Source organism: Danio aesculapii, chromosome 24 (genome assembly GCF_903798145.1).
Source record: "Danio aesculapii chromosome 24, fDanAes4.1, whole genome shotgun sequence".
Classification (NCBI taxonomy): domain Eukaryota; kingdom Metazoa; phylum Chordata; class Actinopteri; order Cypriniformes; family Danionidae; genus Danio; species Danio aesculapii.
The window spans coordinates 24,474,407-24,501,782 of NC_079458.1; the positions used below are offsets into that span (position 1 = coordinate 24,474,407).

At 35.2% G+C, this 27,376-nt stretch overlaps 2 protein-coding genes across 3 annotated transcripts in view; both read right to left on the reverse strand.

The window, feature by feature from the left end:
• Nucleotides 1–1,494: 1,494 nt before the first annotated feature.
• pdia4 (protein disulfide isomerase family A, member 4) lies at nt 1,495–8,455 on the reverse strand. Of its 2 annotated transcripts, none has more exons than XM_056450685.1 (10): nt 8,160–8,455; nt 7,705–7,867; nt 7,414–7,619; nt 7,176–7,314; nt 5,657–5,862; nt 5,419–5,577; nt 5,180–5,331; nt 3,276–3,432; nt 2,907–3,140; nt 1,495–2,137 (listed from the first exon to the last, which is right to left on the reverse strand). In XM_056450685.1, exons 1-10 carry the CDS (start codon nt 8,245–8,247, stop codon nt 1,722–1,724), a joined length of 1,920 nt encoding a protein of 639 aa, XP_056306660.1. In that variant the 5' UTR covers nt 8,248–8,455; the 3' UTR covers nt 1,495–1,721. The 2 variants fall into 2 exon arrangements, with proteins under 2 accessions (XP_056306660.1, XP_056306659.1); XM_056450684.1 differs by having other exon boundaries at nt 7,705–7,873.
• A 7,682-nt stretch (nt 8,456–16,137) lies between these two features.
• LOC130218078 (polycystic kidney disease 1 like 1) overlaps nt 16,138–27,376 on the reverse strand; it is a 42,675-nt gene continuing 31,436 nt past the window's right edge. Inside the window, exons 33-42 of the mRNA XM_056450110.1 lie at nt 26,827–26,847; nt 26,578–26,734; nt 25,715–25,847; nt 25,519–25,603; nt 25,211–25,384; nt 25,018–25,136; nt 22,203–22,437; nt 20,670–20,810; nt 16,761–16,916; nt 16,138–16,188 (exon numbers count right to left, since the gene is read on the reverse strand). Of these exons, the coding sequence (XP_056306085.1) occupies nt 16,138–16,188; nt 16,761–16,916; nt 20,670–20,810; nt 22,203–22,437; nt 25,018–25,136; nt 25,211–25,384; nt 25,519–25,603; nt 25,715–25,847; nt 26,578–26,734; nt 26,827–26,847 (1,272 nt within the window). The remainder of the gene's footprint in view (nt 16,189–16,760; nt 16,917–20,669; nt 20,811–22,202; nt 22,438–25,017; nt 25,137–25,210; nt 25,385–25,518; nt 25,604–25,714; nt 25,848–26,577; nt 26,735–26,826; nt 26,848–27,376) is intronic.

Below are 27,376 nucleotides of genomic sequence, written 5' to 3' on the forward strand. Positions count from 1 at the left end.
ACTCAACGGATAAAGGACAATGCATCGGCAGGCAAATCATGCAAAAACAGGTGTAGCTTGACTAGTGTAACTCCATTCTGTTAATATGGGATTTTTTTACTGTAATAAGTTCACTATAAATATATATAAAACGTAGTTAATATAAAGCAATGTTTTCTATTTATTTTTAGATATTAAATAAATCACCAATGGCAACTTTACTGTAAAAGAGTTTGGTATATTTTGGCCCGCCACCCTCAATTAAAATTGGTTTTTGGCCCTTTATAACAAAAAGTTTGGGCAGCCCTGATGTAAATACTTCATTTTGTTATAACAAAAAATAAATAAATGCCCCAGCCATTGACCTGGTCAACAAATCGTTTGCTTATTCTCTAAATAAATAAATGTGCTATTCTAATAACATATTTTTCCTTTACATATTAGCATGGTGTTCACTGGATAAGCAAAGCATTTGTGCAAAAAACAGTCAGGGCCAAAAGTCTTCAAAACAAAATGCGTGAAATGTGATGACCACGCAAATTGGATCCAGTGGATCTAAATGTTTATTGGATATTATTATTATACTGCATATACCCATGCAAACATCACTTCCTGTTGACTTCCATAAAATGTGTCACCTGAACATCTCTCAAATGTCAAACTGAATATGCATACTAAATGAATTAAAATCTGCTGTCTACATAGGGTCAAACTGTGGATTTTACAGTGGTGTACTGAAAAATCATACTCAAGTAAAAATACCATTACTTGCCCAATAATTTAGTGCAAGTAAACGTATCTGTTGTAAATATTACCCAAAGTATGAGTAAAAGTAGCCATTTTAAAAAGTACTCAAGTGTACTAAGTATTTACATGCAATTTTGTGCATGCGTGTATAAACGTAACATTCTGTAGTGCATTTCATTATTGTTTAAGGCCATTTGGCAATTTCAGTCATCAAAGTAAACATCCTTCATCTTCCCATCAGTGACATGCATCTAAATCTTAGTCAATGAGAGTAAAGATTTGACATTTTGGACACTTTTAATGTTTTTAGACAGTTTGCTGCATTTATATTTAAAAAAAAAAAAAAAAAAAAAAAAAAAAAAAAAAAAAAAAAAAAAAAAAAAAAAAAATCGCATTATACTGAACGACCTCAAGACAAAAGCGATTTACGTTCTAAGTGCGATTTGGTTGGACGGGAATCACAGGACAGATTTTTCTACTCAGCCAATCATCCTAGACAAGAACAAAGAAAGTAGTGACTCCAGGCTGAGTGAAAATAGAGTAAAAGTACCGATACAGCACTAAAAATTTACTCAAATGAAAGTACACATTTTAAAACTACAATTCCTGAGGAAAAGCTACTCTATTATAGTAATTTGAGTATTTGTAATTTGTTACTTTACACCACTGGCATTTTAACAACCAAATTTAATCTAGATTTTGGTCCTGATTGCCTAAATTTAGACCTGAAAGCTGACAAAATCTCAGACTGTAATGACAACCACTCGGTTTAAGTTTTTACATTATTTTATTTAAAAGACTCGGGAGAAATAAACCTAATCAACAGTGCTTAGTTTGGAATGAAAATACTCAATGTTTTGATCCCAGAAACAAAAGAACGTACAAAAACAAAATCAAAACATTCTCTCTCTTTTTTGAAGGTCACAAAGTCCTTCTGAATATTTCCATTCTCAGGGAACTGCATTTGTATAAAGTTTGTGGGTTCTTTGAATCTCCTAGAGTTCATCTTTTTTGTGTGATAATTTCGTAGCATGTTTTTCCACAAATTTGCTGAATTCCTCCACATCCCTTTTGCCGCCTTCAAATTTGATGGGGTTCTGCTTGCTGTTGCTTGGAGCAAAGTAGATTGTAGGGAAACCCTCAACTTTATAACTGTCATGAGGTACATCATTAGCAGTGGCGTCCATTTTGGCAATAACAAGATTCTTCTCGTTCTTGTATTTCTTTCCAAGTGATATGTAATCTGGCTCCAGCTTCTTACAGTGACCGCACCACGGGGCGTAGAACTCAATGAGGACATCTTTCTTTGTATCCATGACAATTTCATCAAAAGTCTTTCCCACCACAACCTTCACTGGTCCTTTGTTGTTTTTGGGAAGTGGCTGAGACTTTACAATAGGTTTCAGCTTACCTGTCAGAAAAGAAAATTCATGTAGTTGACTGGTTAAAACTTTGAAATCACAAGAGTTCCCACTTAGCTGATGATTAATTATAAAAGCGTGTTTGGCACGCTGTCCCGGGCGAGAGTCCTGAGCTCATAAGATCCTCGAGCCTCTCGTTTACAAGGCAAGAGGGAAGTTTCAGCTCAGGTAGGTCTCAAGAACTCCCCTACATATTTATGGCTAATGACAAAGTAGAGATTGCTATGGTGAGATATACTGCTGATTAGGATCTCATCTATGGTGCCAATTTGGTTTTGTCAATTCACCCATGTCTCATGTTTTTGGACTGTGGGAGGAAACCGGAGACCATGTAAACTCCGCACAGAAACATCAACTGGCCTCTTACAGACTTGAACCAGTGACATTATTACTGCAATGCGAACCACTGGACTGCCATTAAGTCCTATCAAGGAAAATGGAGGAGGAGAAAGGGTGGAAGGGGGATTCATTAAGACAAAGATGACCCATGTAAGAAACTCCGGTTATTTATAGCGAGTTAGGAATCATCCGATTGGTGAATCATGCGTTAGCTAATGCAGGACCAGCCGTGGTCAATCATAAGCACGTGACCTTCTCGAAATGGGTTCATAAATACATTTCTAGTTTATTTTCTAGTTTTAAGTAGTGCTGTAGACTAAAGAAAGAATTTTTTTTCTTACATTTACACATTTTAAAAGTAAGAAAAAAAACTCATTCATTGTAAAAGTGTTGAGTTGAATTTACAAGCCAACTATTTACCTTTTTTGAAGGCCATAACAAAGCTCCGGAGAACATCGGAGTCAAATTCCTCTGGCTCCATAGCATACTTCTTTCCTCCCTCACCAACAATGCCAACATTCACCTCCTCGCCACTTTCACTCAGTCCAAGGCTCTTCAGTTCATCAGCATAGTCTTCCTCATCTGCAATGGCAAATGTGTACTCCGGGAAGTCTTTTGCTACTTCAAGCACTTTGCTCCTCCAAAACTGTGTGGCTGAGTGGAAAACGACAACAAATAAAGTCAGATGTAAATAAAAGCACTTTTTTGTAGCACAGCGAGCTACAGGCTTTATCATACTTCCTTTTACAGAGTTCAAAGTACAGCAACAGCGTCTGCTTTGAAACTTACCCACTCTGTAGTCAAAGCTGAAGTCTACTCCATAATAAACAACCACAAGCGGTCGTTTGGTGTATCTCTTTGCATCGTTGCTCTGCTTTCTGTGCCCAACCAAAGGAAGTATGTGTTTCTTGAAGAATTCTTGAACTTCTGAAGCAGGTGTGGAATCCTTTAAGAAAAACATGTCCAATTTTGTTTTAGAAAAATTGACTAAAGTTTTGGTCTCATTTACCACCATTCAGTGAAATTATGTGGGTAAAATCCAGACATTTACATTCTTTTTATGTGTGGATGACAGGTGTTCACACTGATGATTGATTAAGCGTGCTTGGCATGCGGTCTCAGGAGAGAGCCCTGAGCTCAGAATATCCTTGAGCCCAGGGCTTCCTTCTCGCCCTTTAAATAGGAGGGAGTTTGAGCTCAGGTAGGTCTCGAGAACTCCCCTGCTTGTAAACGTGTTAGGAATAGCTGAGAGATATAGCTGGCTTAGAGTTTGTCTTATGATGCCACTTTGGATTAGTCAATTTACTTAAATTTTATGTCTTTGGACGGTGGGAGGAAACCAAAAACCCAGGGAAAACCCATGCGAGCACAGGGCAAACTCCGCACAGAAATGCTGACTGGCCTGGTGAGGGCTCAAACCAGTGGTGTCCTTGCTGTAAGGCAACAGTGCTAACCACTGGGCTACCATTCCACCCTATCAAGAGAAGGGGGAGGAGTAGGGGTGGAAGGGGGGATTTTTCAAGATGGTGACTGAAGTGAAAAATTCAGGTTATTTATAGAGAGTTAGTATTCATCTGATTGGCGCAATATGTGAAGATGATGCAGGACCAGCCGTAATCAATCATAAGCACGTGATCCTCTCGAAATTACTTTATAAATAAACCGCATTTATGATGCAGTTTGGTTAGTTCAAAGTAGACGAGTGAAACTTATTTCCACTTTCACTTACATTTACAATACAGTCGCTTTTGACTACTTTTCTGACATCTTTAAGAAAAGGGTGTATGGGTGAATGTTTGCATGTGCTTTTCAGATATTTAAATCTAATATTACTAAATAAAGGTCACATTCACAAGATTAATAAGACAGACAAAAAAAAAAAAAAAAAATCCACACTGTGCGCCCTGGATAGAGACTGATTTTCACCTTCAAACAAAACATACAATTTTAAACAAAGGGAATCCTGTAGTTAGCGCACTTCAAAGCATCAAACAAGTAGATTGAACTGTAGGAAAGCACAGTTTGTGACAGTTTAAATGCATTACATTTTGGCTACCTCTGAAATGTGGACAGCCTTAAAACATTTTACACCTGTACTTAAAATTATACACTTCTGATTAGATTGACATCTTTAGCACATTTTACTACCAGGTGTAAACAGGACCTTAAACAAAAATACACAAGACACATTGACCAACAGAAAGCATGTTTGACAAATTTAAAAACTTCATTACGGTTTCTGCACCAAAAGACCAAAGAATACTTCGCTTTCTACCCATATTCTAGCATATGTGCACGTGACAGGAATTTCATTGGAACAGTCCAACAAACAACGCGGACAGCCTCATTTTTGCAGCAGCTTGCACAAGCACTTTAAATCAATTTTGCACCCCTTATTCATTCTATAAATTGTCAACATTGAGCAAGGCCATGGATTAACAGTTGAAACAAAACAAGGTAAACGAGAATAAACTACTGAAAATAATGAATGTGTAGGGGGAATAAAATATGCTAATAACTGCATTTAAAATTAATACAAGACACCCTCTGAAGAATTAATGTTTCTAGTATGGACGCGTCTTCTGTTTGCGTCTGCATGTTATCAAATAGAGTTCTTTGAAAGGCAGCATGTTTGATTAACAATACCGTCATGCTTGTAGATGTCACACAATCATTAAATATGCAGTACTTACTTTAATCGTTAGTGAATGAGATGCGCTCTCATATTTTGATCTGAACTTCTCTGGCTGGAGCATGACTACTTGTCCAGGTGAGGCCTTGAGGAATTTTGTGACATCGATATTGAAGGTGTGCATGAATTTGTAATCCTCTCTCAGAGAGTTACCTGCAGAAATAGAAAATCAGGTTTTGAAAAAAATTATAAATAATAAATCCTTGAATAAAAATTACATCCAGGCAGCATAATACACACAAGCTTCTTGATAGATCTCATATGCTGCATCTTCGTCGCTGGAGAAAACACCAACAATAACAGCATCATCTCCATCTCTGAGGAGCTCCTGAACCTGTTTCAGGGTCTGGACCTGCTTTGATGGAGGCCCAGCCTGGTCTGACATGTAATCGACAATACCTAAAGGAAAAAAGGAGGAAAAGTTGGACATTTCCGAAAATACATTAATTGGTCACTAAGACAATTTGACAGTACCTACCAAACTTCTCCCGGGGTCCATTGTAGTCAAAAGCCTTTCCCTTTCTGAAGATTTTGAGAGTTGGGTAGCCAGAAACACCAAACCGTGTCGCTAAATCGCTCTCTGTAGTGGCATCGACTTTAGCCAGTGGAATAGGAGGAGTGCGGTTGCTGAGCTCTTTAGCAGCTTTTTCATATTCAGGTGCAAGTCTCTTACAGTGGCCACACCTGTTTAAATGTAAACACAGTATTTGAAAAGTTAAACTGATGTTTCAGAGAGAAAAGTAAAGTCACTGAATGAAGTCACCACTGAATGTCTGGAGTTTATTTAAGAAGTTCGAAACAGCTCGCCAAAGTAAAAATTCCAGTAAATGCAACCTTTTTTTTTTTTTTTACTCAAACAAATGTCGCTGTTAGGGCTGAGCGATGAAATCGATGTCTGTAATTATTGACTGAACATCATTATCAAGCTTAAGATGTCAGTTTGTCATTTCCAAAGGAAGCACATGACTTGCACAACGTGCACATGGGAGCAACACCCACATGGTGTGCAAGCGGTGCACAGGTGACGCTCGTGCATTTTCCAGGTACAAAGTTAAAACATCTGAACTTTTCCTAATGCCGCGAGCGCACCACGATTCACGCAAGTAGAACGAACCAATCTGCTTTACACTTCGTATGGAATATACACATTTCAGTAATAATGGCAGACTAATTGTCTCAGACAAACACAGAGCACCCAAACACTGCAGCACTTTACTTTTCTCCATAAACTTGCATCAGAGCTTCAGCAATGAAGGGGACGCCAGGGAAACTCAAGCGCAAAGCACATTGAACATGGTGAAAGAAACCTTGCACTTGTCACATTTAGGTCAGAATAACACATGCAAAAATGAGTGCCGTGGCTAGCAGCAGTAAAGAGATTGTTAAAAAAAAAAAAAAAAAAAAAAAAAGGATGCAAGGATGTCGCCAGAGTGGTTTTTTGCTTTCTTTTCTTGTGCATCCAAGCCACTAGTACCCCATCTGAACGATTTTTAGCATAGTGGTAATGTAGTCATTTCAACTTCACAATTTGTAACGTTGTATTATGTATTTGAATAATGATGATTGGTTCCTTTATGTGAAAGCTTAGATTTGATTATCATAATTTGTGCTGTTGACTGAGTTTGATGTTTACTGTATCATTATTACTCACACCTTAAAGTTGGCTTTGATTGTTTTGCATTTACACTTTACCATTGCACACACTTAGTAAGAGTCTCCTTAACACATGTTTATTTTATTATAAAGAGATTAGATATTTTGTTTATTGACTATTAAAACTATTATATTTGCCTTAGTAATGATGGTAAATAAAAATAGTGGTTAAATAAATGAAAAATCCTAATATTCCTAAATGGATTGTTAAAAATAATCAATTATCGATAACAAATGATATGAAACATGATAATTGTTTTTGAAATATCACCCATCCCTAGTTGCAGTGAGAATAAAAGTGTGTTTAGATGTAAATGTATGCAGGTATAAATAAATATACAAACCAGGGTGCATAAAACTCCACCAGAATGATGTCAGCATTGTTCACCACATCATCAAAATTGTCTTTAGTCAAGACTAGTGTAGCCTCTGGAGGAGGTTTCCAGTCTGGTTGGGCAACTTCTTTAACTCGCTCCACGATGGCTGAAAAAATGAAAGTTAAAATCATGCTCGCTTAACAATAGACCAGGAAACATTGTCAGTTTAAATTCAGAGCAAGCTAAAGGAAGTTCTCCAACTCACCATGCTCACTCCGATCCCCATCATAGTCCAGGGGCTCTCCCTTTTTAAGTATTTTGATGGTGGGATATCCAGAAACTTCGAACCTGCTGCCCAAACCACTGGCTTTAGTGGCATCAACCTTTGCCACTGGAATAGGTGGGTCGTTTTCCTTCAGCGTCTGAGCTATCTTCTCATACTCAGGAGCAAACTGTTTGCAGTGGCCACACCTGGAAAAAGTGTAATATTTGCATGGACAAGATCTTAGTCAGGAAATGACGTGTCTCCAACTCATGTGGAGGAAAGAAAACCTACCATGGTGCATAAAACTCCACCAATACTGTGTCTTTGCCTTCAATGAAGGTGTCAAAGTTTGCATCGGTCAGGACCAGCACCCCATTCTCTTCCTTTACTTCAGTGTCATCTGCATCATCATCCTCATCATCGTCGTCATCTTCCTCTTCTCCTAGATCTTCTGCTGAATCTAAACAACAAATTTAATCATTAACAAATATGAAATGCATCAAGCTAATTAATTAGAATTTCCTATTCCTATTGTTCCTTGATAGTTTTCTTAGGCTCAATAACAAAAGTAATCATTATTGTGTGCAAATTGCAGCAAAATTACAAGTATGATCACAACAGAACGCAGTTTAACCTCCAGTGTAGCCCTAAACAGCAGCAATGCATCAAGCTAGCTAGTAGTGCAATGTTCTGGATTGTTCCAAAAGATGCAAAACATTTCTACATATTTGCAACTGATATCTTACCATCTTTGGCATCCTCATCGCATCGGTTTGGCTTAATGAAGTGTGTCACTCCAAGCAACACAATCAATAGAAGCGTAATCTTCTTCATGGTCTGTAATACGCACGCCTCCTTTAGTTAGCTTTCAGGGTTCCACTGAAGCGCATACACTGCTGTCGGTAGTTAAAGGAATAAATACTGTGATAGTTATGGCAACGTTTCATAAGAATGATTTGCCTCAGCTCACCACAACTCACGCATTTTTCTTTCAATGCTTTTTTTCTCACTTCGCTTCCCCACTCCTTTACTTGAACTTGTCTGACTTGCCACGCTGTGATTGGCTGGGGGCGCAAGGACTTGGCCAATCATCGATCGCCACTCAAGTCCGCAGCTCATGCACGTTCAAAACCGCAATTGGGTGGTCTATCGTAGGCTGCAAGCTGATTGGGTGGCAACTGAAAAGATTCCATGAGATCCGGGAAGTGTAACTAGGAGGATTGAGCAATGTGAATTTTCTTTTCAGTTGTTCAAGTTATGTAGGGTAGTCCCGGAAAGATGCACTTACCCGAATGAAGACATAACAAGATTAATTATTTATTGACTTGATGAACTGTTCTCAAGTTGAATGAAGCATTGGTTTTGTGTTGTCTATTGATTAATAAAAATGAGTTGCACTTGTTAAATTTGAGGTGGTTTTAGCAATTTTAGGTACATGACTTGACATAAAATATCACATTTGATAATAAAATTATTTTTTTTTTTTGCTTGTTTATTTTACAGGGAGAATACACTTGACATTGTTATAAAAAGATAACTGATGTTGCGTACATAGAGCATTTAGCATAAAGCTAATTTGCAGCCCTCGTCCCAGGTTAGGCTTTACATTAAAAAAAAAATAAAATAACAATCAAGAATAAAACACAATACAACAAACATGTACAATATATACAGAACCACAAACATAAAATGCAAGTCAATCTGCATAAAGAGAAATGTAAACCTGTTCAACCCCTACTGAAAAAACCAACTTAAACCAGCCTAGACTGGTTGGCTGGTTTTAGCTGGTTGACCAGCCTGGTTTTAGAGGGGTTTTGGCCATTTCCAGGCTGGTTTTCGGCCATTTCCAGCCTGGTCTTAGTTGGTCAAGCTGGGGGATGACCAGCTTGACCAGCCGAGCCAGGCTGGGAGCCCAGCCAAAACCAGCTATGTCCAGCTTAAACCAAGTTGGTCAAGCTGGTTTTAGCTGGTTTTAGCAGGTCATTTTCCAGCCTGACCAGCTAATACCAGGCTGGAAATGGTTGGAAACCAGGCTGGAAGTGGCCAAAACCCCTCTAAAACCAGGCTGGTCAACCAGCTAAAACCAGCCCACCAGCTTAGGCTGGTTTAAGCTGGATTTTTCAGCAGGGGCCTGAAAGAATAATACTTAATGCTCACATTGCTGTAACAATTTCAACCATTCTTCTGCTTTATAGAAAAAAAATGGGAGTTCTGGTTGTAACTTTAACAGGCATGGCATTCCAGATGTGAATCTTTTACTGAAAAGGATGACTGACCCACAGCGGTGCATCTGCGGATTCTACAATTCCCACTTACTGCCCACTTACTGCACTTACTGCTCCTTTTAACATTTGCACATTTAAAGTTTGCACATTCATTGCACTACATTGCACTGATTCACTTTTTTGAACTTTACATACCCACTGCACATGGACATTTGTAATTGTTTATTTATTTGCACACACCTGATTATTAATAGCATCCTGTACATATATTAATTTATTGTAAATCTGTTCATAGCTAATACAACCTGTATATAATGTTGATAGTACATCCATCTGTAAATATTACCATAGTTTTTCTATAACTGCACTTTATAACTTATACCTGTATCCTGCACTTGCTGCTATTGCACTGCTGGTTAGACCGAAACTGCATTTCGTTGCCTTGTACTTGTACATGTGTACTGACAATAAAGTTGAATCTAATCTAATCTAAAAATCTCTAGTCTTCGCCCCATCAATGCTAAATTTATGTACCAACTCACAGACTTTAGGGACAAGACCATGTATACACTTAAACATGGTTTTTAAAAATGAAAACTTAAAAAAAAAATCTAAACTTAACAAATTATATTTTTAAAGAATTTGACAATGGTGCCATTTTATTGTTTTCTCATCCATTACTTTTAAAAAGTTGTCTTTATAGTCTTAGACATTTTCTTAAAATGGGCATCAAACTTAAGCTTTGAGTCTATAATGACACCTAGGTATTTAAATTCACTCACTTCCTTGATTTCCTTTTGGTCAATTTGAATTTTTTTATACATCTAATGCTCTGTTTTTTAAGAAAAAACACATTGAAACTGTTTTGTTGTAATTTAGAGTTAAACAGTTGTCCTTCAACCAGTGGGAAATACAGACAAGTTGCTTAGTTAACATCTCTGCAGCCTTCTGTAACGTTTCTGCTGTTACATAAATAATTGTATCATCTGCATACATTTGACAACCAACCTCATTGTAACTTTCAGGTAGATTATTTATATACAAACAGAAAAGCAATGGTCCCAATACCAGCCTTGTGGTACACCTAATTTATGTTTTTGAAGTGTTGACTTCACACAGTTAATTTGAAAACATTGCTGTCTACAATCCAGGTATGATTTAAACCAGTTTAGAGCTTGTTGTGAAAAGTTAATTTGTTTCAATTTATTTATGAGAACTTCATGATTCGCAGTATCGAAAGCCTTTTTAAAGTCTAAAAATACTGCTCCCACAACCTTTCCTTGATCCAAACTGCTTTTTATCATATCTATAAAATTACATGTTGCCATTTCTGTTGAATACTTTGGTCAAAATCCAAATTGGGGCTCAGAAAATTATTTTCTTTGAAATACTTCATTAATTGTTCAGCCACTAACTTTTCTAAAACTTTGGATATTACTGGAACAATTGAGAGGCCTATAATTACACACCTCATCCAACTCCCAAGACTTAAAAACAGGGGTTACCACTGCCATTTAAAAATGTGTGATAACTTGCCAGATTTAATAGACAGATTTACCAAATAAGCTGAGCAACACTGAGCTATGTTTTTTTATAAAAGAAGCATCTAACCCAAATATATCTTTAGCTTTTGAACTATTTATTTGATTAATATTGTTGCTAATTTTATCTTCATCAACCTGTGAAATATGAAAAGATGATAAACTTCTTACTACTTCATGTGATATACACACAGAATTAAAATTTGTTGCATGTTCTTCTACTGATTTAATAAAAAAGTATTACATTTAATTGCAATTTCCAAATTATCATTACTATAACTATCTTTGATATACTTTGACATTGACTACATTTCTGATTGGTGAGTATATTCATAGCTTTAAATAAGTAAGCTAATACCCTCTGATTCAGCAAACAACTGCTTGAAATAAGATGACTTTGATTTTCTAAAGTCATTAACCACTTTATTTCTTTAACCTTCAAATTTCAATATATCTGTTTGTTGTTTTGTAGATATAGATTTTTTTTGTGTTTCAGATCACTCTTTTTCATTAACTGATGTATATCTTTATTTATCCATGGCAAAACTCCTTCTTCCTATTACTTTTGAAGGAATATGTACACTTCTGCATTGTATTACCAATTGTGTGCATCTAAATGATTATTTTGAAATATATTCTCCCAGTTTATATTGTTCAAATCATTTTCAAACTGTTCAAAAAGATTTTCTGTCTATAAATTCCAATTTGTGGGTTATTAACTCTAGTTCTAAAAAAAATCACCCTGAAATCATTGTTTTGTTTTCTGACCATTAAGGCCAGGTTTTGATCAGACAGACCTGTTATCAAATTATAGATTTTTGTAATCCGCTCTGGCTTATTGGTAAAAATTAAATCTATCAATGTTTTAAAAATAAAATCTATCAATGTTTTACTAGCTCTATTATGGCCTACTATGCTTAGGCCAGTGGTTCCCAAAGTGCTGGTCAGGAACCCCTGGGGGCCAAAAGTCTCATACATATTTTATCCATAACCTACAGAAGATAAAATAGTATTTACTAGTTACATAAAAAAAACGACATGGACATTAAAAGTCATCAGCCTTTCCATTTTTTTTCATTGGATTGTGTTTGTTTACATTTGGTTGTTTACATTATATTAAAGACACAGAAATAGAGTCAGATGAAGCAGATTGATTTTATGGCACAATGTTAAACTTTGACACCTTTACACACTCACATACATTTAAAAAAGGCCACAACTGAACATTGAGGATGATCTCCAAATTTAAAAAAATGATATGGTTGTTAGACTGCTGCACTTTTTTTGTGTTGTCAATATGCTCATGTTTAGTTAATATTGGTGTGTTCACGTTGTGTGCAATGTTTGTGTTTATTACCACCTCAGAGGATAATGGGGGTCGCGAGTCACTGGAATTGTTATTTTGGGGATCGTGGGAGAAAAGGTTTAGGAACCCCTGACTTAGGCTAATCAACGTTGTTCAAAACACACTTACACAAATGATAATTAATGCTAACTAAGGACAAAAAAAGACAATAAATGGCCTGAAGATGCTAATTCTGTTCGAGAGTTAATAGAACAATAAAAAATCAGATTTAAAGATGTCTGCTATTATAGAGAAGCAGACCTGAGTGTGTTATTTATTGATGTCAGTTGTGAAGAGAATTCACATCACTTGCATCTAGCGAAAAAAGCATACATACATTTTTATTTAATAGAATTAAAATGATAGTTCACCCAAAACGATAAATTACTCCTCATTTACTCATCCTCAAGTGGTTATAAAACATTTGAGTTTCTTTCTTCTGTTGAACACAAAAGAAGATGTTTTGAAGAATGCTTAAGACATGCAGTGACCTTGACATGTATATTAGGAAAAACAAATACTGTGGAAGTCAATGATTACAGGATTTCTGTTTACGTTCTTTCTTTTCTTTAAAATATATTCTTTTGTGTTTAACAGATGAAAGACACTCAAACTGATTTGGAACAAGTGAAGGGTGAGAAAATGGTGGCAGAATTAACATTTTTGGGTGAACTATTCCTTTAAACATGTTTGATCTACTGAACAGTTTAACTATGCAGTGTAATGAGAGAAGTCACAGACAACTAAAATTGTGAAGGGTACAAATTTAGGTTACAGCACTTCCTACAGTGCCTGACTGTATACAATTCCGACATAAATTTAATGACATCACGGCAAGTAAAAAAAAAAGACTATCAAGGAATTTGTTGACCAAGTTGGCCATTATGCTCTTTCTAATAGAAGAGCCTTTTGACACTTGTGTCTCCCAATAACAAGACCATCTCAAGTACAAATTGAACAACTTTTGTATCACATACATTGATCGATGTACCCAGGAATAATTGTGTGCTGACCTACGGAATTGTCCATACCATCAATAGGTAATGCATTAAACATATGAGACTGTCCAGCTTCCTTGCCATGACCTGCATGACCCATGTTCACTTGAGGTGATCTTATAATAGTGCACCTTTTTATTTCACTGATGACTTGGATGTTGAGGGCATTATTATGCTTGTCTACTATACTTCTTGGGTCAGGCTGCGTCAATGATTTCGAGGACATAATGCCCTTCCATTCAGCATGTGCACAATAGCTCTGCTTACTTGAAGAAAGTAATTGTGCCTGTCCAATCTCTTCTGAGTCCCTGACAGGAACTTTGAGATGTGTTCTGAATCTCTGTGGTCTTGGAAGATTCTCTTCCTGTATCCTTCCTGTTCCTTGTAAGTACTGAGACAATCTGCCATCAAGTGATGGTCTTGATTAAAACAAATGAATTATAATGTTAGACTTTTATTCATATTCATATTAAACCTCAACTATAGTATTTAAGTAAAAGGATTAGTAAGGATATGTAAATTCTGTTATTAATATTTATCTGATTTAATTTCAAACCCCTGACACTTTAATTCATCTTCAGAGCACAAATTAATACATTTTAGGTAAAATCTGAGAGCTCACCCATCCATAGACAGCAAGATCTTTTCTTGACTAATTTGAAGTGCAGAAAAATCCTTAAAACATTCCTTCAGTGATTTAATCAACCTCCGTGAATAATTTTGTACACACATAAAGCAAAAGTAATGATGACTTTTTTTCAAGTTTCATTTCCTCAGTGTCAGTCTATTGCGCAAGTTCACAAGCTCTGCAGTGATGTATACCCCACACCCACCCTGCATGAACACATGCGACTTCCTCTATGTTTGAAACAAAGCACACGTGCATCAGAGGTCAGAATGTGCGCCCTATACTGACACTGAGAACAAGAAGCTGTTTCACTGTTAAAGTATTTTTGTTTTCTGTGTGCTCAGTATTCTCAAAGCTTGATAATATTCAGATCGAACCACTAAAGGCATATGGTCTGTTTTGGTATTCATATTATGTTATACAGTGGTCTCTCGTTATTTATAGGAGTTACGTTCTAAAAATAACCCGCAATAGGGCAAAGTAGTTTGCTTTATTTTTTACAATTATTATAGATGTTTTAAGGCTGTAAAAGTCCTCACTACACACTTAATACACTATTCTCAGACATCCATTAGCATTTTCACACTTTTCTCTCGTTTAAACATTCTCAAAGTTCAAACCTTCATAGAAAATAAGTCCAGTATTATAGAATGAAACCAAAGATCAAAATCTGTTGTCAGGCGCAAACATTCATCGCTGTCAGCAAAAAGTTTATGAAGCTTTTTAGCTTTTTTGTGGATAATGTTGGCATTCAGCGTAATGTTATTTTCCCTGCAGTCACTGGTCCATAAAACTAAAGCTGACTCCATCCTTAAGAGAGTCACACAGTGGATACACTGCGCACATAACAGTCGGAAGTAACACACACCGGACACGCTCATTCGCATGTTATTTAAAACGAAATTATTTAGATGGCGCTGTGGTGTGGCAGAAATATGAACGGTGTCCTGAGTCACAGCTGGGTACTGCAGACAGCTGCTGACTTGTTGCGCTGGTGTCCATACCCTGATATAAATCTATGTTTACAATTCTAAAATGCATGGCGCTGTTTGGCATGGCTCATCCGGTGTATCACCTCTTTTACGATGATCTTGCTGCGGACAGTTACAACCCTTTTTGCATCCTTGTTGGATCTCACACTGCTAGCGATCCGCGATTCATGTCACTTTGGCAAGCAGAACGCATTCTGAACTGTACAGGGGATATGGAGGAGATTGATTGACAATGGTTTACGGCCATTCAGGATGCAGAACACAATGCACTGTAAAAATAAATAAATAAATAAATAAAATAAGCATGTCAAATTGCACAAAAAAAAATCTGTGAAATTGCGAGGCTGCGAAAGGTAAACCGCATTATAGCAAGCGACCACTGTATTGGTATTTTTCTGAACGTCGGGATCCTTGCTGTTGATGGAGGATGAGGGAGCTCTCAGATTTCAACTAAAATATCTTCATTTGTGCTTCGAAGATAAACAAAGGTCTCAGGGGAACGACAAGAGGGTGAGTGATTAATAATAATAAACATATTTTATTTTTGGATAAACTAACAACTTAAGATTGACAAATGTACCTGTGAATGTGTTCCTTGTGTAATAACAATGAGCCACTGCTTTCATCCAGGCAACCTTTATGCTTCTTTTTGTGAAGCTGACTAGTCATATAGCTTCCATCCACACACTATACAAACCAATAAAATACATGTTATGTTGATGTTGTAATTTCTCTGTGGCCAATACTATATAATGTATTAACATACCTGTCAACACTCCTGTTTTTGCCGGGATTCTCCCGTATTTTACAATTCTATCCTGCTATCACACCGTTTAATTATTTTCCTGTATTTCCCCCATATTTTTAATATGTCTATCAAAGTAAAAGTAGCATCAAAGAGCTGATCTCAAATGTAATATAATGTTCAAGAGAATTATGCTTTCGCTTTATATTGGTTTGTAAGCATGTTAAAATTAATATTAAAACAGCCGCATTCACTCCCTTTCCAATAAAGCTTTGCATCGACCATCGCCATTCCGCAACCTCTGAATCAGTCATGTAAATCAGGCTTAACTGTGCTGACTGCTGGACTCGCTCCGTATAAAGACACTGTTCCCAGATCAGCTACTTTACTGAAGAGAAGTAAAAGTGGACACTTGGATTTGGATGTGTTTTTAAACAGACAATACACTTAATAATATGTAAAAATGTCCGTCATGACGTGTTTTATTTTAAACACAAATAATTTTCTCTTTAATGAGCAGGAACAGTAACAGAAGTAATCGAATGATTTCATTATAGATCTGTGGACTCTTAAAGAGACATCTCTGTTATAAAACTAAACAGTGGATCAAAATGAGAAATTTGCTGCTCTTCACTAAATAGATTTAGGAAACTATTTAAACTATAACAATTAAACTGCTCTTAATGAATAGATTAAGGAGTTTGGCGTCATATTATGGGAGTTCTAGGTTTGAGTTTTTTTATTCTTTTGGGGGGAGGGGGGGTATCCTGCATTTTTGCATCCTAATGTTGACAGGTATGTGTTAGATTAAACAACAACATTACATTATTTTATAAAAATATAAAACATTACAGCTGTACAAGTGAAAGTCACCTCAGAGTCTGAGCCATCATGAACATCAGAAAGTGGGATTGAGAAATTGCTCTGGATCTCAAATAGATTTTCTTTTGCTGGCAGATTGTCTGACATGGTGCAGAGATGAAACATCAACTCATCCATTAAATCTTCAAACTCTGCTAAGTAAAAGCTCTGTGGAATGAATAGCAGATTAATCATCATTTTTATTTAAAATACATTAACCATTTTTATGAAATCTCTCTTAATGTTTAAAGCGAGTGCTTACATTAGCATGGTCTTGAAGATCAGTTGACTTGTGACTGGCTTTCTTAATAAATAAAGCACTGTTTTTCACATAAGAGATCAGCTCAAAGACAGACAGTAAATCTTTTCTTTTTTTAGTTTTCTTTTTTGTTTGTTTCACAAAAATGGCAAGGGTGGCAATAAACTGTAGACAAAAGAACAAAGTAATTGATATAAGTACACTAAAATGTAGAGAATAGGGCTCAAACTTGATTCCTGGAGGGCTGCAGATCTGCACAGTTTTGCTTCAACCCTAATCAAACACACCTGATCCAACTAATCAAGGTGTTCAAGACTACTAGAGACTATTAAACAAGTGTGAGTTGGAGCTGAACTGTGCAGAGCTGCGGCCCTCCAGGAATTGAGGTTCAGACCATTGATGTAGAGTGTGCATTAATATTAGGATATTTCAAACATACCACAGCCTTCATTGGAATCATAGTGCAAAATACAAGTCCCCAAAAAAGTGTTGATGGAACGTGGCTTTGGAGATGAATGTCACTGATGTAAAAGAAACGAGTGAAGAGCAATCTAGTAAGACTTGTAAATGGGACCGAATGAAGGATCAAGTTGCAGAGACCGGAGAGGGCCAGTGCGATAATAACACCTGGTGCCTAAATAGAAATAAAGAAGAGCAATTTAATGGAAGTAGCCTTTGGTTACATCACTTGGGGTGATCTGATTTTAACATATTGTGTTATGTAAATCGAGAGGCTACCAGTAACCAAATCAGGTTGGAGAAGATCAGCTTCCAAGTAACCACAGCTGCTGCCACTGTTTTGTTTAGCCGTAGTAAGTGCAGACATTTCAGGAGAAGCAAGTTCACAACAATGCCAAGGAGTGACTGGGAAAGCTGTAAATGATATATGAGTAGTTGACAAATAGGCAGCTTTTTTGTTATAGCTTTTTTGTTATATTTGTTATCATTTTTGAAGAAAAAATTATATGTAGTCTGATGTTTGAGAAAATTATCTATCACTGACTTTAGCAATTCTTTGACTGTTTTTTACTTTTTACTGAACTGTTTGTAAAAATGTCCTATGGTGTGACATAGCAAAAATTAAGAAAAAAAAAACTCCTAATAATATACAAACAGTGTCAGAGGGATTTATCTTCAATGTTGGATACTTCCCAGCAAACAATTGTGTGTTTATTAGACGTCTAATAGACATCTAAACGTTGACAGCTTGGCTAAAACAAGGCTGTCAGTGAAAATCTAATAAACAACTAGACTAGTTGTCAAATAGACAGATTAGACAGACTTTATATGTGTAATCATTCATTTCTGTTTACTTGATGACTAGTCTAGTTTTGGCCAATTTTTAGATGTCTATTAGATTTTCACTGACATCCCAAATTTGTCTATATCTAGATCATGCGGCCGGCCGGAAGTGCGATATCCACATTAATATAGCAGCATTTTTTTATGACACTGTATAACAATAATTAATATTTTTACAGTACTGTGATGGTTGGGTTTAGGGTTGGGGTGAGGGTAGGCAAAATACAATTTATTGGGTAATTTAATAGATAGCATAAATAATACTCGGTACAACTACTGTTTTTACATTACTGTGATGGTTGGGTTTAGGGTTGGGGTGGGGGTAGACGTTAATAAAATACCATAAATGGGAAATTTAATAAATAATAGAAATAATTCTCGTTAACTTCCGGCCGCATCCATATCCGATCTAGCAACAACCCCAAATTTGGCCTTGTTTTAGCCAAGACGACTATGTTTAGATGTTTATTAGACATCTATTTGTACAGTGGCTGAGAGAGCTTAACATGCTGCAATTTAAGACTACACATGCAAGTACAAAAAACACCAGCAAATTACGAAAAGATCTTCATCCGTTTGACAGCACACCTGCTGCAAATCCTCACAACGCGAACACATTATAAAATGCGCTGCATTTTCACATCACAAACAATAATAAAATGAGCTGCATTTCACACAACACAAAAAGAACGGAACACAATGGAAATGTTTTAAGGGAACCCAACAATGTGACAGACGCCGTTGCAGACGATCTTGTAGGAGATTTTTGAAAGGTGAGTTTTTTGTTTGTTTGTTTACCCGATACCAGTGTCTTTAGTATTTAGTAGTATTTATGTGTTGTGAGAATTTGCAACATGTGTGCTGTCAAATTGGTGAAAATCGTTTTTTTTAATTTGCTGGTGTTGTAATTGCATGTGTTTTCTTAAATTGCAGCACATAAGCTCTCTTGACCACCGTATATTAGACATCTTAAAAACAAAAATGCTTGCTGGGTTATAATTATTTATTTGATATGTGAATACCAAGTTTTTCTCAATGACTTTACAGACTTGTTGCATTAAATTGTGGTGTCACACCAAATCACAACAAAACTTAACAGTTTTATAGTGGTTCCAAATTTTTTTTTTTAGATCTTTAATTCTGAGACAACAAACATGGCCTTTTCAGGGGGTTTCAGTCACATGTTCTTCAATGGGGTCCTTTAACTAATAAAGTGTTTAGAGGAATTGCCCAATTTGAAATTAGCATAGTGTCACACCAGAGGACATGTTTTTCAGTGAGAAAACGTATCAAGTTCCTACACTGTAAAAAATTATATGAACAATAAGTCATGACAGCATTTTTTAAATTCATTGTAACTTATTAAACTAAGTTAATCATGTTCTAACTTAATTTTTTAAGTTACGCAAGCTGTTATAAGTCAGTTTAACATAATATATATTCAATGGACTCATTAAGTTAATTTGATTCAGCTTAAAAATTTAAGGCAACCAGGATTTTTTTTTACAGTGTATGATTTTAGAAATAAATATATACGAAAATAGCCACTTAATAATTATGTGAGGTGTTTACTAATGATTTTATGATTTTCCTTTTAATTTAGAAGAGCTGTAATTTATTGAACTGTGCTTGAGAGAGTCACACCATGGGACAGTTTTGAGATTTGGCTCAAAAATATAAAGAATGTAACACAGAAGTTCAGAGGGTCATAGATTACTGTTTATCCATTTGCTGCATTTTAAATGATGACAAGACTAATTATACTCTTATCTTGTTTGACAGTGAAAATGCAACATCACTTCAACAGCCCATATGTTCATATGGTATTCATCAGCAAACAGATAATAGTAAATAGCTCTAAATTGAATGTGCTGAAAGAAAGTCACATTTGATCACATTTGTAGTTCACTAGTCTACTTCCAAAATGAAATATGGTATTGATTGAAATATAATCATCATGGCCCAAAGGCATCTAAACAAACCAAAATCAGGACAATGTGCCAAAAGACGCTAAAATAAGTAGACAGAAATCCTGTTCCTTAATCATAATCACAAAGTTGTGCATTACAGGTTAAACCACAATTGCATTTACAATAAGTGCATTTAGCACACAGCATTGTTTTGGATATCCAATATATTCCAGTACAAAATACACTTTATAAAAGCCTTTTATTTGTTTGGTACCTTTTGGGCTGGTGTAAAAATTGATAGTGTGAATGTTATACGAGCAAGAACTTAAAGACTAAAAATGCCAAGAAACAAATACAGTCTTCAACTAATTCACTACAGCATTTTCTCATAGAGGGATAGTAGGATTGCACAGTAAAGTTATATTAAAAATTAAATTGTATTGTCCTTACCTGCTCACAAATGAAGACTGAACTTAGATCAACAAGTAATTTAAAATCCTCCTTCTTCAGAAAATCAATCGTCTCTGTTTTTAGCTGAAGTTTATACACAGAACAAATATACCGCAAGAGACTGCAGATGATAACAGTCACCTGTGTAAAACAAAGCATTAAAATCATGTAAAATACAGGTTAAAAGTAGTATAGAAATAGAATATTAACTAATAGTATAATGTTTAGAGTGTTATAAGAATGTAATGTTACCTCTAGCCAGCTCCAAAGGCTTCTCCAGTAAACCATGCACCTTCTTTGAGACATAATATATATTTGCCAATACATATGAAACAGGATGAATACAAGGAAAAGATGCTAGAAATAAAAAAGATGCAGAGAGGGGACTGTAAAAAAATATTTACAATATAATACATTTACATATTCATATATGTAAATAAATGAGCAGAAATCTGGTCCATTACGTTTTCCAAGAATCATTATTATTAAGCATTATTCAATCTGTGTTTCTCGTTATAATTACAATCATTATAATATTTAATATGATATAATATGGTTACTCTTTATTTTAAAGAGATCTACAATTGAAACATTACACACCCTCAAGCGATTCTAAACCTTTATGTGTTTCTCTCTTCTGTTGAATACAAAGGAAGACATTTTGAGAAAAAGCCTACAGAATCCACAGGAAAAACAACAGGTTCTTCAAAACATCTTCTCTTGTGTTTTGAACAGAAGAAAGAGGGTCAAACAGGTTTGTAACAGTTGAAGGATGAATAAATGATGACAGAATTAAAGTTTTAGGGTGAACTATCCATTTAAGGTTACTGTATATAGAACTTTACTGAAGGTGAAAAAAAATAACAAATAGATATATAATACTCTATATTTCACAAAGTGCCTAGATATTTTTGAAGCTCAAATAACCTCAGGAGATCTTTTTTAAATTTATTAAATAGAGTATAATTTAAAACAGGGTTTCCCAAACTTTTCAGCCCACGACCCCCAAAATAATAATGTCAGTGACTTGCGACCCCCATTTTTCAAGATGGTTATACTGTAAATATATAAACATTGCACACACAACTATAGGCATATATATTGCTATATAGGCATATATCAACATGAGCATATTGACAACACAAAAATGCAACAGTCTAATAACCGTATAATGTTTTTTATAGTCATTTATTAATAAATTTTTTTTTTAATATAAAAAAATTAAAGGCTGATGGCTGATTTTTGTATGTTGTTGTTGTTTCTTTAACATAACTATTAACTATCTTCTGTGGGTTGAAGATATGAATAAAATATGGTAATTCTAATCGTTTAATAAAATTTATTTGAGTTTTGGAAATCATGAAGCGACCCCTTGTCATTGTCCCGCGACCCGCAAGGGGTCCCGACCCCCACTTTGAGAACCACTGCTTTAAAACACTGTATATTTTATTGTGCACATTAAAAAGCTAATTTGGGCTTTACTTTTCCTGTAGTGCCCCAGATCGTGTGTCCAGACTGTAATAAGACACTCACCTCACAGATCATAACACTGTAGTCGAGGGCTGCTGGAAAATGGTAGAGTCTAGTGGACTGTACACTTGCTGAGGGCATCAGAGCTCCTGTAGATGTTTGCTCTACTAGGATAGTGACTGATGTGAAGAGGTTACTGGGCCCGTTGTAGAGGACAAACTGGAGAATCACAATCTGGGTGAATGGAGTCATCCAACCAGACTCCAGAAGCCCTTTAACTGACTTGAAAGCGTTCATCCTATTTTGACAATGCAACACATATTATGCAACGCAAAATATATATAACAAATAGTAATCACATGTAAGATAATTAATTAGCAGGTACCTTGTTTTTCCCAGACTCACACTCACTCTTTCTCCCTCGTAACATCTAAGTTTTCCACAAAATGGAACAAGTTTCTTTGTCTCAGACTGGTTATCAGAGCAATTGTTATTGTCATTGTTCAACAAATTCAAGATCTGTTTTAAAGAGAAAAGACCGTTTGGAATAATGAACTCATATGTTCACCAAAGCTGCTTATTTATTTGAGCAAAAAAAGTAAAAAAAAAAAAAAAAAAAGCAGTTGGTAAAATATTATTGAAATAACTGTTTTATAGATATTGTCTCAGTATCCTTCAGAAATCATTATAAAATTTGGTTTCTAGATTTGGTGCTTTGTTATTATGAGTTTTTATTGGAGCTCAGTTACTAAAAATGCTCTTTTTACAATCGTAATAGTGCAGTAAATACAGCTTAACTGTTTAATATTTTTTTTAAATCAATATTTATAGGATTCTTTGATAAATCGAAAAAAAAACAAAAGCTAAACAGAAACAAACTTTAATAAAATATGAAATAACTTCACTATCACATCTGGTTAATTTAAAGCATTCTTGCTGAATTTAAAGTATAAATGTTCACAAAATATGAAGCAGCAGATCTTTTAGAAAAAGGGTTCACAAGCAACAAATCAGCATATTACAATTATTTTGGAAGAATTGTGTGACATAAATACTTGGCTAATATATTAAAGACATTCAAATATTCATTCTAATAAAGCTTCACTTAAACATAAACATCAATTTTAATTATTCCAGAGGACCGCCAATGTGGCTGTTTTGTTGTCACATGAAAGCCTTTATTCTTTCTCCCTGTGAAACAGTGATGGTGAAATACCTGGCAGGATGAGTTATGTGTGCTCTTGATCTTTGTAATGACTGGACTTCCAATAAGAGAGAAAGCAGCTCCTGTCTGTTAAGGCAACACACATAGTAAACAGTAGTTCCACCTAAATTGGGTTTTAAATACTAACAGATGTCAAATATATCATTAAATGTACTTCATTTTCTTTTCTTTCATCTCGGTAGTCAGAATTATTGTATAGTTTCTCCAGCAAAGAGGTTGTTGTCCAGTTCCACCAATCGTCATGTTTTTGGATGGAGTGAAATGAATTTTGCAGGCTTCTGTTAATATGAAACTATTGTTATCACTTGCAGTAATTAAATAATTTCATATTTGTGTTAATTAGGAATGTCTTGTGCATACTTTGTGAAATGAGTTTTGATAGCCTGGTTCAAACGGTACTTTGAATCACTGTCAGACTTTCCATAGGCCACAAACAGAATCATCGACAGCATAATGAGGTGTAGCATCAAATCCCTGTTGAAGAAATGTCATTCTGAGGGCCAAAGGTACATACTAGACAATTATATTTAAATAGGAAAAATATATTAAAATGCAGCTCTAAAAAAATAGCTATAAAAAAATGATGACTGAGATAATGAAACTGAATTTTCTTAGACTAAATAACTGTAGTTTTTTCTATAATACTTAGTGCTTATGTTTTATTAAAGTGCATGTGAATTCAAAATGTACAAGATTTATTCTGCTAAAGCACTGTGCAAGTTAATCTACTAAAAAAATAGTTTGTTTTGGTAATCTTCAATCAAAGTCTGACCATCTGATATCATGTTTGGAGAGGTGGTTCTTCTCTGATGACATCAGTTTGACAGCTTTAACCATAATATTCTTAACCATGTCCCTCTATTTAATAGTATGCTATGGGATGATGTGCAAAAAGAAAGCCTGAAAATAAAAGCAACTTCTATTTCATGCGGTTATGGTTATTCGTTATTATGCAATTAAAGACAATTATTTTTTAGAGTGTATGAACATAAAAAGACACTCAATAAATATGGAAAACAGCAATATTAATTTCTGCAGAACTACACCGAATGCTGCTTTTACTTAGACAAACAATATGAACATTATGAGAAAATTTGAATATTTGCTTTTTACATTTTTTGCCTTATGATTATAGACTACACTGTTTAATCCATGCTGGCTAATGCACTCCAACAACACATCATGATTAAGGTCAGTACGCAGTTTGATAATAACATATTCAACCTCATTAACATCTATACCGTCAAAACAATCTGATCAAATGTGTTTACGATCACCTTTTGACCTTTGATGGATGTACATATTTTAGGAGACCTCCAAATCTAAAACAGAAACCTTTAAAAAGGCTAAATATGGACACTTTAAAGTCTCTGTGAAATCAAAAATCTATTTTTGTTTTAGTAATTTTCAATCAAAGTCTGAGCATTTGCTTCCACATTTGAAGTGACTGTCCTTCTCTGTTGATAGTTTCAACCATATTATTCTTAACCACGCACTTCTTACCGTTACCCGCTACCAGGGAAATATGTGCAAAAGAAAGCCTTGCCCTCTACTCAATATTCTGTATCAGTTGGGCACACAACAACATACTGAAATGAAAGAAACGTCTGGTTCACACAGAATTTGAGAGTGAATCTGATCAAAAAGTAATACCTTGTAGTTTTGTAAAAGAGTGTTTGTTTCTTGATCTGGCCTCTCACAAGCTTCAAATCTCTTGAATTCGGAGGCCGTACTAAGCGTAGAAATCTGGCTCTCTGACGGTCAGCAAGCACCTGCTCAACATAGTTGCAAAGGCATTATAATTATACCTAAAATTCCTTGAAAAGATGTATCTGTGCATATTTACCTTTTCAAAATGTACACTTCTCTCTGTGAATGACTGGCATTTGCTACCAAAGACATCAGATTTTTGGCCCCTGTGTCTCAAAAACTCAAAGAGAGGCTCTGTTACACTTAGACTATGGAACCAGTCAGATCTTTTCCGATGTCTCAGAGAAACTGTAATCGCTGTTATGAGAATCTGTAACAGGACATACAATTATCTTATGTCAGGATTTAATTTGTACTGATCACTAAGCTCCAAGTGATGAGATTGTGGGTCAAATATTAGAATGAAACCATATTGTCAGCATGTGAGGGATCAAGATGATTTACCATCGCTGGATGCAAAACAAAACCTCCACAGATGAGAGAAAAGAAGACAGAATGAGCCCACAGAAGAGTCTCTGTTTTGTTGAACCTGGAGAGTATAAAATTTTAATAATTTGCATATATTTGGGAAACAAATATTGTGCACAAAGACACAACATTCAAGTCTCAACAAAACATCTTACTAACAAATATCACCCACTTTGCTCCGAGACTACTCGTGATGGTGACACATGTAAGAGAGAGGGACATGCAGAGGGTCCAGCCCAGATAACAACACCAGGACTGAAGACTTTGAATTCTTCCACCACAAACTTGCTGGTTCTCCAAGACATCTGTAAATGACAATGAATAGTTTTATTAACATTAAGGTATTTTATTTTATTTTATTTTTAGTTTGTTCGCTGTTTTGTTTTGTTTTATTGTTTTTATTTTAATGTCGCATGATACTTTAGTGGCAACGCAGTAACGCAGTAGGTAGTGCTGTCGCCTCACAGCAAGAAGGTCGCTGGCTCGAGCCTCGGCTGGGTCAGTAGCCGTTTCTGTGTGGAGTTTGCATGTTCTCCCTGCATTAGCGTGGGTTTCCTCCGGGTGCTCCAGTTTCCCCCGCAGTCCAAAGACATGCGGTACAGGTGAATTGGGTAGGCTAAATTGCCCGTAGTGTATGAGTGTGAATGAGAGTGTATGGATGTTTCCCATAAATGGGTTGCAGCTGGAAGGGCATCATTCTTATATGCTAATTTTATGCTCAATAAATATTTCTAATTATTATTATTATCATTGTTTATCACAATTAAAACAGTCATTTTGTTTAAGTTTGAGGACAAAAATAGCACATTTTTCATGATTTTTGATTAACAAAAAGTTCAAATCAACAACAATTACGTATTATTTATTCATTAATAAAATGTTTTGTAGCCATTTATATCTGAATACCAAGATTAAAAAAATTATTAAAAATTAAATAAAAAGTTATAATTACATTTAAAGTGCAAAAATATACTTGCTATAAACATGTTTATAAATTTAAATACTATGATTTATTTTATCTCATGAATTACAAACCTGCTGAGGAGTGTGACTTGCAGTCAGACTTTTTCCATTTGCATTTGCCATGTAGTCTCTTGTTGACATCAGAAATGGAGTCATCCACAATCTCTAAGATGGTGTCTAGGTCATCTTGTAGTTTTGACGCAGACACTGAATCTGAAGTTTTGGAGTCCTGCAGGATACACACAATAAAATGTCTAAAAGGCATGGTTTATCCAAAACTGGACATTCTGTCATTATCTTCACTCCCTCCAGGTTACAAACCTGTTTGAGGTACTTTATTTCCTGTTCAACATAAAAGAAGGTATCTTGAAAAATCTAAACATAGAATTATATAGTATTTGTTTTTGTTTTTTTTTACAATGGGTGTCAATGGTCAACGGTTTCTTACATTCTTCAAAATATCTTCTTTTGTGTTCAACAGAAAAAAGAAACTCATAAAAGTTTGGAAACAATTGAGAGTGAATAAATACAGTAATACAATTTTTTCGAGGTAACTATGCCTTTAAGTAAAGAAGACTAAAATTATTTAAACGTAAATCATAAGAATATATGGAGTCAATCTAGGGCCATATATACTTGCAAAGTGAAAGAAACTTCAAGTAAAGTAAAAAGTAATATAAAGCAAAAAAATAAATAAACAAATACAAATCTCCAAAATCGCAAAGTGAACATTTATTATTGAGAAATAAAAATGAAATTTGCAAACAAAAAAAAAATTTTTTTTACAAAACCCGTCCAGTCAATTGCAATGCTCATTTTGATTTGCTTCATAGTCAACCGTGAGTTTGCGATGCTGTTTTCACTTTGCACT

Bases quoted from the DNA above. Each gene is read 5' to 3' on its own strand.
- pdia4 (XM_056450684.1), bottom strand. From the start codon at position 8,247: ATGAAGAAGATTACGCTTCTATTGATTGTGTTGCTTGGAGTGACACAC. The intron at 7,620-7,704 runs GTAGGTTTTCTT...CACTTTTTCCAG, and splicing joins GTGGAGTTTTATGCACCATG to GTGTGGCCACTGCAAACAGT. The intron at 2,138-2,906 runs GTAAATAGTTGG...CTTTTCTGACAG, and splicing joins TGTTATGGCCTTCAAAAAAG to GTAAGCTGAAACCTATTGTA.